Source organism: Lissotriton helveticus, chromosome 1_2 (genome assembly GCF_964261635.1).
Source record: "Lissotriton helveticus chromosome 1_2, aLisHel1.1, whole genome shotgun sequence".
Classification (NCBI taxonomy): domain Eukaryota; kingdom Metazoa; phylum Chordata; class Amphibia; order Caudata; family Salamandridae; genus Lissotriton; species Lissotriton helveticus.
Window position 1 is genome coordinate 97732473 of NC_136058.1, and position 15663 is coordinate 97748135.

The window sequence follows — 15663 nt, forward strand, 5'->3', positions numbered from 1 at the left end:
GGGGCGTATCAGTGAAAATCAACTGTGAAAATCTACTGAAACCAAGTTCAAATCACAAACGGGACAGACTCTTAGAATGGATATCTATGAAGGTGTTGTTTAAGAACGTCCTCTCATTTGATACAGGCATGAATTGGCACCCTATAAAAACTGCATATCACAAGGATGCCTGACTTGGAGGTTACAAAGAATAATACATATTCCAGAGTACATGAAAATGGAATATTAATCAGTGACAAAAACTGACACAGCCAGCGGCCCATGTCATGTATTGGTGCTTGGCAGATAATGTGGGCACATGAAGGATTGAACTGATATAATATTCAATTCCTGAAGATTGATGAGAATACACCTGTTTAAAGTGGACAAAAGAGTCCATATGTGCAAGAGCCCCAAAATATTCCACATCAGTGTCAGAAGAATTAGATATCACACAGAGAAGTGTCTTTGGATGATTAGCACCCCAGATCTAAATTTCTTCAGGATCAGAAATGACTAGGGCTACACTCTTGATTTCCAGGCAGAAATCCCTACTAGTGAAGCTGGTGTATCCTGATCCAAGTGAAAGGAGCGACCAGGACAAGGGGAACCTGAAACGTGAGTCAATTGAAACCTTGTGCTGAAGGAATGGGTTTAAAATTCGAGTCATAAACTGCAGAGACATGAAGTAGTAGGAGTCCGAACCACTGTACACCCTTGGACAGGGACAAATGGCCAGTGTGACCTCCCTCCAAAATAGAGACACATACCCCAACTTCCTCAGTTCTCTACTTGCCTGAGGTGGTCTTAAATTGACGGAGTTAGATTGGTAAATCTGTTTGTTTACTTCATAGGCGGGTGGGGAAAGAGTGGTTATGAATCCTTTGGCAGATTTAAAAACTTCTACCTTTGACCACTGCCTGCCTGAAATGCCGGTTGGCAAATCCATGAAATTATTATCTATTTGGCCGATTCTTAGGCCTCGGAGGCTTTAGGTTGGTACTTGGTCAAAACAATAATAAATGGCTTTCCCCAAAGAGGATGTAGCCTAACGGCTTGCGCGGTCGATCTCAAATCTGGGGAACCCGGTTCGAGTCTCAGCAATGACGCTCAACATCCTGTGATTCTGGGCAAATCACTTAATCTCCCCGTGCCTAACAAAAAAAATGTGTCCTTGTGTAAGCAACTGGTGCTCATGTAAAGCGTTCAGATACCCGATATCTTTGGGTCAAGTTCGCGCTATATAAAACTCCGGGAAAAAAGAAAAAAAAAAAGAAGATCTGGGTCTTATAATGAAAAAGGTATTCTTTTTTGCAGCAGCAGATGGGAAAAGGTTATTAGCACCGAAAATAAAGCCTAACACCATCTCTTATGACTTAACCGCGACCATCCTTGTCTGCAATATCCTACATTAAGGGGCATACATATTTGGCAGCTGTTACATTTCTTGAATGATTTCATCACACGTGCGACAGGAGAGCATCCAATATTTTTAATACACCCTTACAAATCTACAGATCACCAGCATTTGCAACAGCATTGCACAAATAGAACAAGGCTTTATGGTGAAAATATTTGATAGTTGCACTCTTGAACTTTATCTTCTTGATCTAAGCAGCAGAGCATAATGCAGAGTGGCCATTGTTAAACTGAGGAAGGGGAATAAGAAGAGGCTCATATCTTTTTCCTTCAAGGCCACTGAATTTATCAATTTTCGAACACATGCTTGGATTCTGTCAAAACTTAAAATCGACCTTTAAAAAATCACTTTACGGATACAAATATTATCTTAATACTCTGAGAAGGAAATATCAATACCAGGCATAATCATACAAAAATAGCATGTTCAAGAAGAAGAGCCTACTCAACCTCCTTCTCTTGCGTTAACAGTCATACCCATGTCTATACCTGCATCAAGTGGTGAACATGATGAGTCCCTAGGTCCAGAAATCCCAGGCTCAAGTGCATTCAGTGGTTCAGGTAATTTTACCAGATAGATACGCTTTTTATAAAAAAATCTTAAATACTATTTGTCATGACAGTGGCAAAAGTCACCTAAATGGTGGAAAAGTGGTTGAGAGAGTGGCTGTGATGGCCGCTAAACTCAACAACAGATTGTGGCTTAACAAACGCAGGAGGATTGTGATTGCCATTGTAGCACACTTATTCAAATGAACTGATCCTTGCCATACACTAGCCGCAGGCCGAGAGATATAATGGGAATCCTCATAAACCTAAATGGCGGAACCAAAAGGAAATTTAACGAAATACATGTGTGCCCATAATCCTACCTGTAACGGCTCTTAAAGAAAGATGTTAAGTGTAAGGATGTGTCCTAATATGAGCTACACATAAATATGATTCTCCCACGGATCCAATGAAACCAGCTCAGTTTAGGGATTCCCTACCTGTGCTTCTTGTACCATTGTGTCAGATGATTAACATCTCGCTTATCACAGCAGATGTGGAAGCAAGCAAGGGTAGTCCCTCTATTTAGGAAACTCTCATTAGATCCAGCAAAATTGGAAAATTTCTGCCCTATATCGTTACTGCCATGGGTAGCTAAAATTGCAGAGGCACACGTTAATAACACCCTCACGTGCTTTTTGAATAACATCAGTTTATTGGATCTGTCCCAGAACGGTTTCCGCCCTGGTCACAGCATGGAGACTGCTCTCCTAGCTGTAAACAAACATCTGTGGACCATTCTGGATGGGGGGCACACCGCGGCGCTGATACAGCTTGATTTTAGCGCCGCGTTTGACACGGTCTCCCACCATATCCTTCTAGATCGTCTGGAAAGGCTGGTGTCGTAGGTCTAACCTTGGAATGGTTTAAATCATTCCTGTCAGACAGAACATTCCAAGTATGTGCCCCCTTTCTCTCCCGCGCCCAGTCCATCGGAAAGGGTGTTCCTCAGGGCTCTGCCCTCAGCCCTGTACTTTTCAATCTATACGTCCAACCCCTAGCCACGGTGGCCAGGGACAATGGTCTTACCATGGTCTCGTATGCTGATGATGCGCAGTTGGTGGTGGCCCTCTCAGACGACCCTATGCAGGGCACCGCCAAATTTCGGAATGGCCTAGCGGCGGTCGCGAAGTGGATAATCACCAACTGCCTTCAGCTCAATGCCAGTAAGTCCGAGGTGTTGTTGGTGGGGAGATAAGGGACTATGGAGTGAGCACTGGTGGCCCAAGACCTTGGTTTGCGCTCCCACCCCCAAGTTGAAAGTAAAAAAACTTGGGGTTTGGCTGGATGCCACTCTCAGATTTCAGAAGCATACCAAGAAAATAGCAGGTACCTGCTTTGGCCTACTCCGGGGATTAAGGCTCCGGGGATTAAGGCCCTTGCTGGGGTTCTTTGATCCATCTACCCGCCAGATGATAGTACAGGCGGCCATCCTGTCCAGACTGGACTATGCTAATTCGTTGCTGCTAGGGGCAAATAAGGCAGAAATGACTAACCTGTAGCGTGTTCAGAATGCAGCAGCCCGAGTCCTGCTGATGCTTCCCAGAACCTACTCTGCGTTGGGGGCTATTCGACGCCTACATTGGCTGTCTATGACCAAAAGGATCGAATTTAAAACCCTGTGCCTGACTTTTAAAATCTTAAAACTGTCTTCCCCTGAGATCTTGTCCAATCTGCCGGTACCTTACGTATCAATGCGCCAGCTACGATCAGCTGGGCAATATCTGGCTACGGTCCCTCGAGTGAAGCGTCTCCGAACTGGGGGACGATCTTTTCGTTGTTTAGCGGCTAAGCTGTGGAACTCCCTGCCTACGCAGATTCGCTGTCTGGATAGCCTGCTGTCCTTTCGTAAGGCTGCCAAAACCTACCTCTTTCTCGTGGCTTAGTCCCGTGTTTCCTTATTGACACTGCTACTAGCGCCGGGATGCCTCTTCGCTGAGGCAGCTGGGCGCTATATAAAAAGAATTAACATAACATAACATCATCGTAGGTGGGAAGGGTTAAGAAGTTCCCCCCCGTAGCAGAAGCTGATGGGGTAAAATGCTCAACGACATGAACTCAGGGGATTGTGTGAAGACATCTCTTCTGGCATTGACAGTAGGAAGGTCCTGTGATTTTCCCAGTTAATTATGCAAGGAAAGCCCGGAGAAAATGAAAACCATCTCCCGCCTGTCCGTGCCATCAACAGTAATCAGGGGTGGAATCAGATTCACTCTTTGTTCTATGACACAAGACTGTACTGCTATAAAACACTACTATGTGAAACAGAGTAAGTATGCATATATGGTACCAAGGACTAAGAACCTTTCCTCTGTCTGTGGTAGAGAAAGCCCCACATTGGACAAAGTAGTGTAACCAGGATGCCCAGTAGTATCAGGATTAGAAATGAGCCATAGGCAACTCAGGTTGTAGCCAATACCAGCACCTTGGCGCAAGCACCAGTGTAAGGGCCTTGATGTCATCCTTGGTAGAGTTGCAAACAATTAGTCTGCCTTCTAGCTATATGACTCCGTGTTTTGTAATGTCTAACTGTCTGAAATAATAATAACAGATTATTGAGACTTGGGTCTTCTTTGAATGGTAGTATTCTTATTGTCTACTGATGTTGAACAAATGCGCAACATTCCTGTGGAGTTTGAGCATCAAATATATCTGACTGATTTTTAACAGAGCAAGTGGATAAAGAATCCCAGTTAGGACATACGTGGCCCCAACTACTACAAGTGATAACCATAAGCGGGGGGCAGCCGCCATGCCTTAGAAACGTGGACGGCGACGTTCCTCACTGCCCACGATTTCCCCGGTCTCGCCTAGGGGACGTTGCCTCCCCTGCTTCAATAAGGGAGGATCTCCTAAGCCTCCAGGACCTCGGGGGAGCCACTGGATTTATTTGAGGGTGCGGCACTGGGGCACAAGTACCGCAGCACCTTCTCAGCTCTGGCACCATTGACTTCCTTAAAATAGCGGCCCGCTTTGATTGCAGAGGCCACGTCTGCTCTGACCGTGATGGTGAAATATCCGGGCGAGTGCCTTCTACTGGAATTCCTTCAAGGAGGTCTACGTGTCTGAGGGCCCCCTACGACTTCACATAGGAGACTGTTGGGGTTGGCGCACAAAGGTCGCCTGGGCTCGGCCCAGGAACAACTTTGGACTTGCGGCCCACCCAGTTTGCAGAGGCAGCTTTGGAATACACTTGTGGCTGCAGTAGTGCACATTGCGGGGCTGATGCCCCTTCTCTGAGTTTGCAGAGTGGGGGCCTGTGGTTGGGACGGTGCTTGTTGCAGTGACTTGGAACATGCGCACACGGTGCCGGCATGCGAACTTCGTCCAAGGGGCCCACTGCGCACTGTGGTGGCCCGCCTCCTGCATTTCAGGGAGAAGGATCACCTCCTACAGCAGGTCTGGGTGCACGGTCCCTATTTGGTGGACAACGCCAAGGTGCCTCTGTATCCTGACTTTACTCACAAGGTTCAGACACAAAGGGCACCATTCCTGAAGGTGGAGAAGAAACTGCACGACAAGGCCTGCTTTATTCCTTGCTCTTCTCTGCTCACCTAAGGGTCCAGTCTGAGGACAAAGTGCATTTCTTCACGGATCCGTCTGCAGCGAGGGGCTCGATTGGACTCTATGACAAGAGCCAGGTGCAACCTGAAACATCGGAGGAAAGCCACTCTCTGTGCCCCAATCGCCAACGTTCTCGTAAGCGGGGTGACACACCCTTCTAAGACACAGGTGGCACTGGAACTGTCAAGGGCAGTTGAGATTGCTGCCTCTCTGGGGACAGACAGGGACTCCTTGCAACTCCCATCTCTGGAGTGCTGTTCCTCTGCTTCGAATTCAGAGGACTCCACTACTCCTGGGCTGAAGGGCATTCTGCCGGGGGTCAGTCCAGGGTCTGTGGGCAAACTGGTTTAGTTGCTCCCTTGGGCATTTCATGGTAGTTTGCCTTGTTTATCCACAGTATTTATAGAGCCGGTTGGTTATATGGCTGATTTGTAATGTTTGATCTCCTCAGGGGGTGGGCTCTGGGTGGGGGGGGGGGGCTTGTGGTACTTGTCCTACTGAACTGCTGTTTTTCTTAAGTGTTGATTCTCCACCTCTTGCTGACGGCTCCATCCCCATGAGTAATCTTCCGTTATGGATCTAGTTGGCCTTATGGCCTTTAGTTGGCTTCTAGCTGGGGCCTGTGTGGTGTGTTGTTTGGACAGGATGGTTATGTGTCTCAGTCCTTGGGAGGTGTTGGGGGAATTATTGGTGTATTATTTGGTGTTTTGATGTATACTTGCTTATTTGCCAGCAATGGTACATACAAGGCAGTGGCAATGTGAGTCTCGGGTCAGCCTGGCCACAACCATTAAATTGCTTACGTAGAATGTGTGAGGCCTCTCTTTTACCTCTATGTGCTGTAATGTGCTGTCTTACTTGAAGCGACAGAGAAAAAATAATTACGCTCCATCAGGAGACCCACCTTACGGAGACCGCGGGCTGCACTCTTTGGAGGAGCTGGCAGGGCCAGCTCTATGCTAATTCGTACTCCTTTTCGCTGGCCGCTCTTATTTGGATCAGGACGGGGGTCCCCTTCTTCTTGCACGGGGTGATTGTGGACTCTGAGGAACGATATGTACTGCTGTTGGCGAGTCTGAACACTGTCTGAATAGCCCTCTTGAATATCTCCACATCAAACGTAGATCAGTGTCTGTTCCTTACTAGCTTAACTCTACTACTATCAGTTATGGTCCCCTATTGGAAGGTGGTGGGGGGGCAACTTTGTGTGGAGGATGTGAGCCTGGATAGGTCTCACCTGCCCTTACAGGGTGAACCTGCGGTCAGACTGGCTGCAGCACCCTGCTCGTGCACCAGACAGCGGGATTTGATAGATTGTTGGTGGGGGAGACACCTGGAGGTGTGTGTATATTCATACAGCTCTGGAATACATGATATTGAGGTATGGCTTGACAGACTCTATATGTGCAGGGTAGTGGGGCTGTAGAATTTAGTGAAAACACATTCCAATCACGCCCTCGAGCGAGGCACGTTTCAATGGTCTTCGCCTAGCGAGCCCACCTGGCGCTTTGATCTGATACTTCCGGAGGACCAAGCCTACCGAGTTTTATTAGAGAAACAAATCTCCCAGTACCGGAATGATAATGCTGGTTCAGCCTCGTTGGTAGGGATGGAGTGGGAGTATATAAAGTTTTGTGAATCGGGAACAGTGCATATCTAGAAGAATGGGGGTTAGCACTCAGCTACTTTAATATATTCACTGGCAGGAAGCAGTGCTGGATGGTATTCTGGGTGGGCTGTAAGGGACTCCGGATGAAAGGGGGCGACTGCTGGCAAGCGGGAGAAGCTGTTTGAGCTAGGCGAGCGCCTTCACCGCTTTGATTATAAGGTGTACGCGGCTAGGGCCCATGTGGATCAAGATAAGTTGGGTAAGATGCTTCCATAGCTTTTGCAGAATGCCGGGGGCAGTCACACTATAGTTCAGCTATGTCGCGCCTTGGGGCAAGATGTCTTCACGCAGGAAGAGATCAAAGAGGTGTACCTGCAACACTATCATGAAATGTACTCCTCAGAGTTGGCCAGTAGTGAGGGAGACATATTGTCTTACATTTCGTATGCTGCTCCAGTGTCCCTTGAGTCGGCGGGTTTTGGATCGACTGGGTGTGGATATCTCTGAGCAGGAGGTAAGGGGAGTGAGGGGAAGGGTGTCTGGCCTAGATGGATAACTGAAAAATATTTACGCAGCGTTCGCGTCGGACCTCATACCTAGGCTAGTGGTGCTTTTCAATGATTATCGGCAATGTGGTTGGCTCCCGCCCTCGCTGTGAAAGGCCATTGTTGTGTCATTCCCAAAGAAGGCTAAGGACCCTCTTCTTCTTGATTCTTACTGCCACCTGCCCATTCTCAATGTTCATTAGAAAATCTTGAGCAAAATATTGGTGACTCACTTACTTCCTCATATGTGCTCATATGTGCTCTTTAGTCCATCCTGACTAGATGGGCGTTATCCCTACGTGTAGCACTATACCTGATATTCGCCAATTGTTTCTGGTATTAGACTGTCGGGGACAACTCCCACCAGAGGCAGTGGTCATCTCAGTGGGTATTAAGAAGGTGGTTGACGCGCTCCACTGGGTGTTCCTATATGCTCCATTTTTTGGTATGGGCCTGGGTTTATCCTTTGTCAGGTGGACAAAGCTTTTCTACACTGACCCCCCACACCAGGATCCATACTGGTACTTTCACTTCAGAGGCCTTTGCTGCGGAACAAGGCACTTGACAAGGTAGTCCCCTATCACCTCTACGGTTTGCGTTGGCCATGGAACTATTTGCTCACACGGTTCACTAGGGTCTACATTACCAGGGTCTGAGCATTTCATCCGCCTGCACATACCTCTCTCTGTATGCAAATGATATGTTATTTTATCTTTGAGGGAGGGACCTCGGGGGCGTTATCTGAGTTCAAGGTTCACTCAGGACTGGAAGTTAGTTTGGATAAGGTATGTGTTTATACCTTGAGGAGGATGTCACTGCACACAGTACTATCCCCACGGCACCGGTGTTGCGATGGGAGTGACATACGGTTCAGGACTTTGGAATGACCGTTTACCCCTCCCCAGTACTGTTGCACATGGGCAACTTCAGGCAAGTGCTGGCTGGACTGCGTCGTTCTATTGCCTTCTGGACAACATTACCTTTATGGGTGAGTGGCTGGGTGGCTCTTTCAAGAATGATTATACTGCCATGTCTCCTTTATTTGTTTGCACCCCTCCTGCATGAACTGCCCCAAAACTTCTTTAGGGAGCTGCATGGTTTGTTGCTGTCGCTTAATTGGGGCACTTCGCGTCGCAGTGTAGCCCTCTGGAAGTTGGGTCTGGCAGATTATATTACCTGACAGCGCAGCTTCAGTGAGTGGCTCATTGGCAGGTTACTCTGTGGGAACTGGTGGGTGTGACTCTCCAAAAAAGGATTTACTATTGGGTATTCTACTGAAACCAACACCTGCTTACATGGTATGGACCTCGAATATCCTTTTGAGGACTGCACATTATGTTTGGGCTTGTGTCTTACAGCGGACCCGGAGGCCGATCTCATACACCTGAGAACTTCCTCTTTTGGTGATTGGCATTGGGGGTACCCAGGAGAGTGGTCGGGACTTTGCGAGTTGCCGGCAGCAGGGATTGATGTCCTAGGTGATCTATTCGTGGGGGAAATTGTGTCCTTTCTCCGACCTCCAAGAGACCTATGATCTCCTGGTGGGTCATTTGATACTTCATGGTGTCCTAACTCGCAAAATATGGGAGTGGTGGGGATGCCAGTGTTGAAGAACCTCCGGAGCATGAACGCTTCACCATCTCTTCCTTCTTGTGGGTCGATTTTTCCTGCATGGGATACAATCTTGTTAGAATGCCTGCTAATGGATCGTAGGGGCTGGGTGATTCTAGATAGATCCCCTTCTGGCAACTCCTCATTGGCTTGGGATGCTGAAGTGACGGGTCTGACCCTGGGGACTCCCCTTAGTGGCCTCCAATTCTTTCTGCCTCAATGTTATGTTCATTCCCCCTTGTTGTGGGTGGGGGACCCAGGGAAAGCGTCTGGCTGATGTTTTCAATGGGGGAGGTATCGTTCCACAGCTACTGCATTGTGGCAATTCTCTCCAGAGGGCTCAATGGCTCTTTCAAATGCTGTGTCTTCCTTTTGTTGTGCATGGTAATACAGTTATGGCCACTAACTGTACCTCTATTATGTCAACAGTATACGGCTGTCCTATCTCAATGTTAAGCCTGCTGGCGATTATGGTATTGTACAACTTGGTTTGTTGTGATGTTTTGAAAAGTTTAATAAAAATATATATATTTTAAAAGTGATACCAATAAGGGTCAGTCTATGTGCCAGATTGGCATTTTTTAAATCTGGTGAGTAAGGGCAAATGTGAAAACACTACAACAAGTGCAACGTTACCTGTTAAAGGCATGACCACAGAAGGGCAGTATCTCATCAACTTCTTCAGTAAGAGATTCAACTTTATATTGGCCAGACATGCTCTTCCATTCCTGCCTTGACTGCTTACGTATTCAGACTTTGCAATGGCCTTGTTCCAGTTCCCGTCTTACTCTACATCCGCCATTAGGAGAGTTCTCTTGATTTATTTTGTCTCTGTTGTTACCTCTCCTATTTTGATTCATTCAATTTCTGATGCAGTTAAGCAATTTGTTTGGGAGGGGGAGTTCCTTTCTGACTGACTTCACTCAGTTGTACTTGATTCAGCTTCCTTTCATTCTCCAGAGGGATTTATCACAATTTCTCTAAAGTTCCTGCTGGAATTTCAGATCATCAGCAGCAGCACATTGCGGATGAAACAGGTCACATGTGAATAACATAGACTCACACTGTACCATGAGTACATCTTACGGATAACCCTTGTCTTTTTTCAGCTGACTTGGTGTCCCTGCTATTTGTTTTACTAAACCTGGGAGAGACTTCTAGCTGTCCAGTCTGATTATCTGGCCAACAGTAGTCCCTAAATGGAGTAGTGAGGCGCCTCTCTGGATCCACTTCCGAGGGTACATTTGTCTCCAGCATCCAGAACTGGGCAGCATGGATCCAGCACCAATTTACTCTGGTCGCCTCCTATGACCTAGAAGTATGTTTCATTCGAGTAAAGGAAGGAGAGCGGTGATTTAGTACTGACAAATTGATGTGCATGAAATCCCAAAGAGAAATCACATAATCAATTAAAATGCCATCCTCTACATCACAACTGCCAGGAACTGCATGACTTGTAATTCATAGACGAAGGATACTAATACAGAAAAGAAAGTGTATTAAAAAATAAGAAGTTGATTCCACTTTCTGATGCTTTGTAGCAGAAGGCGAAATACACAGTATCTTAATTATTTATTATATGCCATTTTAACGCACATAATGAAACATCTACCAAGCAATTCTGCATGTAAATTCATGAACAACTAATTTGCAAGATAAAACATTGCAAGCAATAATAATAGATAAAAACATATAATATAAGACATAATTCTTCAATTGGTGGGTACAGACCAATGCCACAGTCAAAATCAAGGCAGTACCATGAAAACATGCATTTTATAGCATATGTGGTGGACGGTACGGTACCTCTGTCAGTTCCAGTGCTCTGTTGTAACCCATTGACTGCAAAGCCACCCAGAGGTCCGCTGGATCCCCATCATGGTCATTAGCTTCCATAAGATTGAGATCCATAAATCCCTGTCTGGTTAGCTCATTCTTCTGAGTTTCAAAATTCTCTATTAAAAAAGTAATATTTATTAGCATTCGGATAATCACAAAGTCTATGCCACATTAAAACTACTTTTATGAATACACTATATTCTAGTCTTCTGATATTCAACATCTTTTAACCCTACTCTCAAGATTTCAAGATGACAACCTCTACTCAGCGTTACCACCAGGTAAGTAATTGCTGATACGATGTGCTTGATGAGATGATCACCTTAAGACTTGGAGAGACGACAGGGAAAGGACTGTAGCAAAGACTTCTGCCTGGAGCAGCTACATTCCTTTAAGGCAGAAGCAGTTGTTGTTAACAATTGGTACCTGCCATAACACAGGTTAGTGCTGAACCTTGCACGATTGCATGCTCAGCGTAGTTGTGACTTTACTAGTAGCTTTCGATTCTCATGGATGGGAAAGGTATTTGGACACCAAGTGCTTTAGTATGAGAAGAGTGAACACGTATTGCGCAAAGCCCATGTACAGTATTAGTACAGTTTGCTGTTCACTGATACCATGCATATGATTTCAAGAGAGAGGCAATCACATTTCTAATCACACATAATTTAGTTTGTTGTGTATTTCCTGCAGTGTGGCACATGTTGCAGCAGAGCATCTTATATAGAATAAGCAGTTATTTTACAGTTTTGTTTTTCGTAGGCCATTTTCATTGGCAGTTTTATGCAGAATGGTCACTACACTTTTTATTGATGGCTAGAGTAAGGAGTGTTTGCTTCTCTACCTAGAATTGCAGTGTGAGTTGTTTGTTCGAGAGAGCTATTGATGGTCACTTGACATCATGAGTCTCATGAGCACGTCCCTTCTCAAGGGTGTAGTGCTAGTCCCTTGAAACATGCAAATATCACCTGACCTGGTCATCCTGAAAACTCCATAACAAACCAAATGATGTTAGCAAACTCACTGAAACAGCAATAAACGTGTAACTTCATTAGTAAGCTTTAGTAAGTTTAATAGTATAACTCTGGATTTCGTTTTCTTAGAGTAATATAAAGTCCAGTAACAAACACCAGAAATTACTGTATCTTCACCCGAATAAGGCGACTGAGCAGCAGGGCTGACTCTCATAGGCCTACTGGCGGCTTAAGTAAATGTATGCCTTGATTTACTGCTGAAATGTGGAACAGATGCGGATCTCTGGCACCACCATTTTTTAATTTTTATTTCTTTTTACATTCATATAGCTCAGCTGGACTGAAGGTGTAAGGTGCTTTCACAAACAATGCGTTGAAAACAGTAATTTACAATTGATAAGTAAGGAGGGTTATAAAAACAAGAACACACAAACGTAAGCAACCAGTACAGTAACACTAAGTGGAGTTTAAGTTTGTATTTTGAATGAAAGAGAGTTCCACAAGAGAATGTTTGTTTTGGGCAGCTGAAGATTTAAAATAAGGCTTTTCCAACAGAAGAGAATTTCGGCGTTTTGATCTTTAGGATATGGTGAGTAGTTGAGTTACATGAACTCACAAGGCCATTTTGAAAGGTCTTATGAGCAAGGCAGGAACTGGGAGCCAGTTGATGTCTCAAAGAATGGGCGTGATGTGGTTGTGTTGAGCTGGTCGGATGAGATGAGGTGGGCATTTTTCTCTTGAAATTGTGTAATGGGAAATTAGCTGCTTAGCCATTTTACATGTATGTGGAATTAGAGGTTTGCATCCAACATGAAACTTGAAGAGTGAGAAGAGGGGCAAGTGTTGGATGGTAGCTGTCTAGGTTTAGCAAATTTCAGATGGATAAGTCAATTTGTTTTTGTGTGAGTAGCATAAATGTAGGTCTTCAAAGGGTTGGTATGTCTTTCGAACGAGATACCAACATGAAGAGATGAAGACTTGAAAATATACTGGCTGACAAGTTATTTGCTTCTTCAATATTTGGCACATGTGTGTGTTGAGTAGACTATTTCTGGATAAGCAAATCCTTTCCTTAAAGATATTTGCACTCGCACTAATCAACAATGGGCAGAGTTCACATATGGCATCCACTTTCAGGCCATCGAAGGGACTCGCTCTTGTGATTTGTTCAGAGATGCTCTAAGGCCTGTCTTACATTCCAGCCCATGTTGATTGGTAAAAACTGCTCTTGACCAGGAACAAGAAATATAGGCACTCCCCAGGCCAAGATCAAAGGTGAGACTGGTTGCCGCAGACTGAAGGGTGGGTGTGTGGAGTCCTAGAGCATGAAAATTCTCCCACTTTAGACTTAGGTATGCAGCAGTAACTGGGTAGCCAGCCGAGCTAGTATTCAATCAATCAATCAATCAATCAATCAATCAATCAATCAAGGGGTTTATAAAGTGCGCCACTCACCCGTGAGGGTCTCAAGGCACTAGAGGGTGAAGGGGGGTGAGGGGGGCAAGCGCCGGTTCAGTCGAAAAGCCAGGTCTTGAGGTTCCTCCTGCCTGATCTTGTTTGGCAGTGCGGGGGGTCTCTGTGAGGGCAAGGTCGGCGGAGCGGAGGTTCCTCTAGGGTACATGGAAAGAGAGTCTCTTGTTGAGGTATTTGGGTCCAATGTTGTGGAGGGATTTGTAGTTGTAGAAGAAGTTTGAAGGTTATTCTCTTCTCGACGGGGAGCTTGTGGAGGTTTCGTAGGTGTTGTGTCATGTGTTCATACCGTGGGGTTCCAAGGATGAGTCTGGCTGCGGCGTTCTGGAGTTTGTGAAGGAGAGTTCTGTTGATTTCAGCGTAGAGGGTGTTGCCGTAGACCAGTCTGCTGGTTATGAGAGCGTGGATGACATTTTTTCTGCATTCGGGGAGGATCCGGAGGCAGTTGAAGCTGGTGGGTCATGGTGAGGGAGGAGTTGAGGATGATGCAGTGGCCTGTCAGGGTTGGCGGCCTCCCGAGGGCCACCAGGTGTTGTCCCAGGCGGAGGCAGAGGGTCCGAGGAGGAGGACCTTGGTGTTCTTTGAGTTGAGCTTCAGGCAGCTGCTTTTCATCCGGCGGGGACGTCCTTCATTCGTTCCTGGAAGCAGAGTCTGGCGTCTTCGGGGTTGTTGGTGAGAGAGGAGGAGCTGGGTATCGTCGGCATATGATACTATGCTGAGCCCGTGCTGACTGACGATGGCGGCGAGGGGGGCCATGTAGATGTTGAAAAGCGTGGGGCTGAGTGATGATCCTTGGGGCACTCCTCAGTTGATCTCTGTGGGTTCAGAGAGGAATGGGGTGAGTCCGATCCTCTGGGTTTTGCCGGAGAGAAAGGATTGGATCGAGGAGAGGGCGGTTCCTCTTATCCCAGCATTGTGCCATGGTGGTGGCGGAACTGTGGTAGATGTGCAGTGGGCATGGGTCCGTGGGGGCTCCTGAGTGGGTGTTCTTCATGGTCACAGTGGTCTGTTCGACTGTGGCATGATTCCTGGTTTTGATGGTAGGTGCTCTATCGTTAATGGTGACGAGGGGGGTGGTGTCCAGATTCTGTTCACTGAAGTTGTCGTAGAGACCCTTGATTTACAAGTGGAAATAGGAGCTGAGCTTGTTGCTTAGTTCGTGGGAAGGTGTGACATACGTGGCTTCGCTGGGGGGGTTTGGTGAGTTGCTGTATGACGTTGAAGAGTTCTTTAGCGTTGGTTGCTTTGGTGTTGATTTTGTTCTTGATGAAAGTCCGCTTGGTGTCTCTTATGCGCTGGTGGTATTCTTTCAAGGCGCTCCGGTAGATGTTTTGGTCTTCCGTGGTTTTCTGGTTTCGCCAGGTTGTCTCGAGGCGTCTGCAGGAACGCCTGCCTTCTTGCAGTTCAGTGGTGAACCAGGCAGCTTTCAGGGGACGTGGCTTGCTCGGGTATCGGAGGGGTGCGAGCTTGTCGGCGCAGCTGGAGATCCAGCAGTGAAGTTCCCTGGCTGCGGAGTTGGCGTCGGTCGTGAGGCCGGGTGGGTCTCGGGGGAGGGTAGTGTTGCGGTGCTCCTCTGTGATCTTACTCCAGTTTCTTCTAGGAGGGCGTGGGGGATTTGGGTCCGGTGGAGGTGTTGAAGGTGAAGTGTATGCATTGATGGTCTGTCCAGAGGGGCTGCGAGGTGTGGCTGAACTGGATGTTTGTCACTCCTGCGAAGATAGGGTCGATCGTGTGTCCTGCTCTGTGCGTGGGAGTGGTGACGAGCTGCTTCAGTCCGAAGTTGGATAGGTTGTCTAGGAGGGTGATGGAATTGGGGTCGCTGCGGTTGTCGACGTGAAATTTCAGGTCTCCGAGTAGGATGTAGTTAGTGGAAGCAATGGCGTGGGGCGCGATGAGCTCGGCGATGGTGGATGCGGCCTGGGAGTGAGATCGGGGGGGGGTCTGTAGGCGAGGGTGCCGCGTAGCGTGGTGCTTGGATTTGTCTGGATGTGGAAGTGGAGGTGTTCTGTGTTGGAGTGGGGGTCGCTGGGGTAGGAGGTGGAGAGTCGAAGGGAGATCCTGTGTGCGATGGAGAGTCCTCCTCCTGGGCGGTCTGGGAGGTCTG

At 46.9% G+C, this 15663-nt stretch overlaps 1 protein-coding gene across 1 annotated transcript in view; it reads right to left on the reverse strand.

Moving 5' to 3' along the window:
* EFCAB7 (EF-hand calcium binding domain 7) overlaps positions 1–15663 on the reverse strand; it is a 317322-nt gene that overhangs the window by 68390 nt on the left and 233269 nt on the right. Inside the window, exon 11 of the mRNA XM_078669291.1 lies at positions 11083–11231. Coding sequence (XP_078525417.1) covers positions 11083–11231 — 149 coding nt within the window. The remainder of the gene's footprint in view (positions 1–11082; positions 11232–15663) is intronic.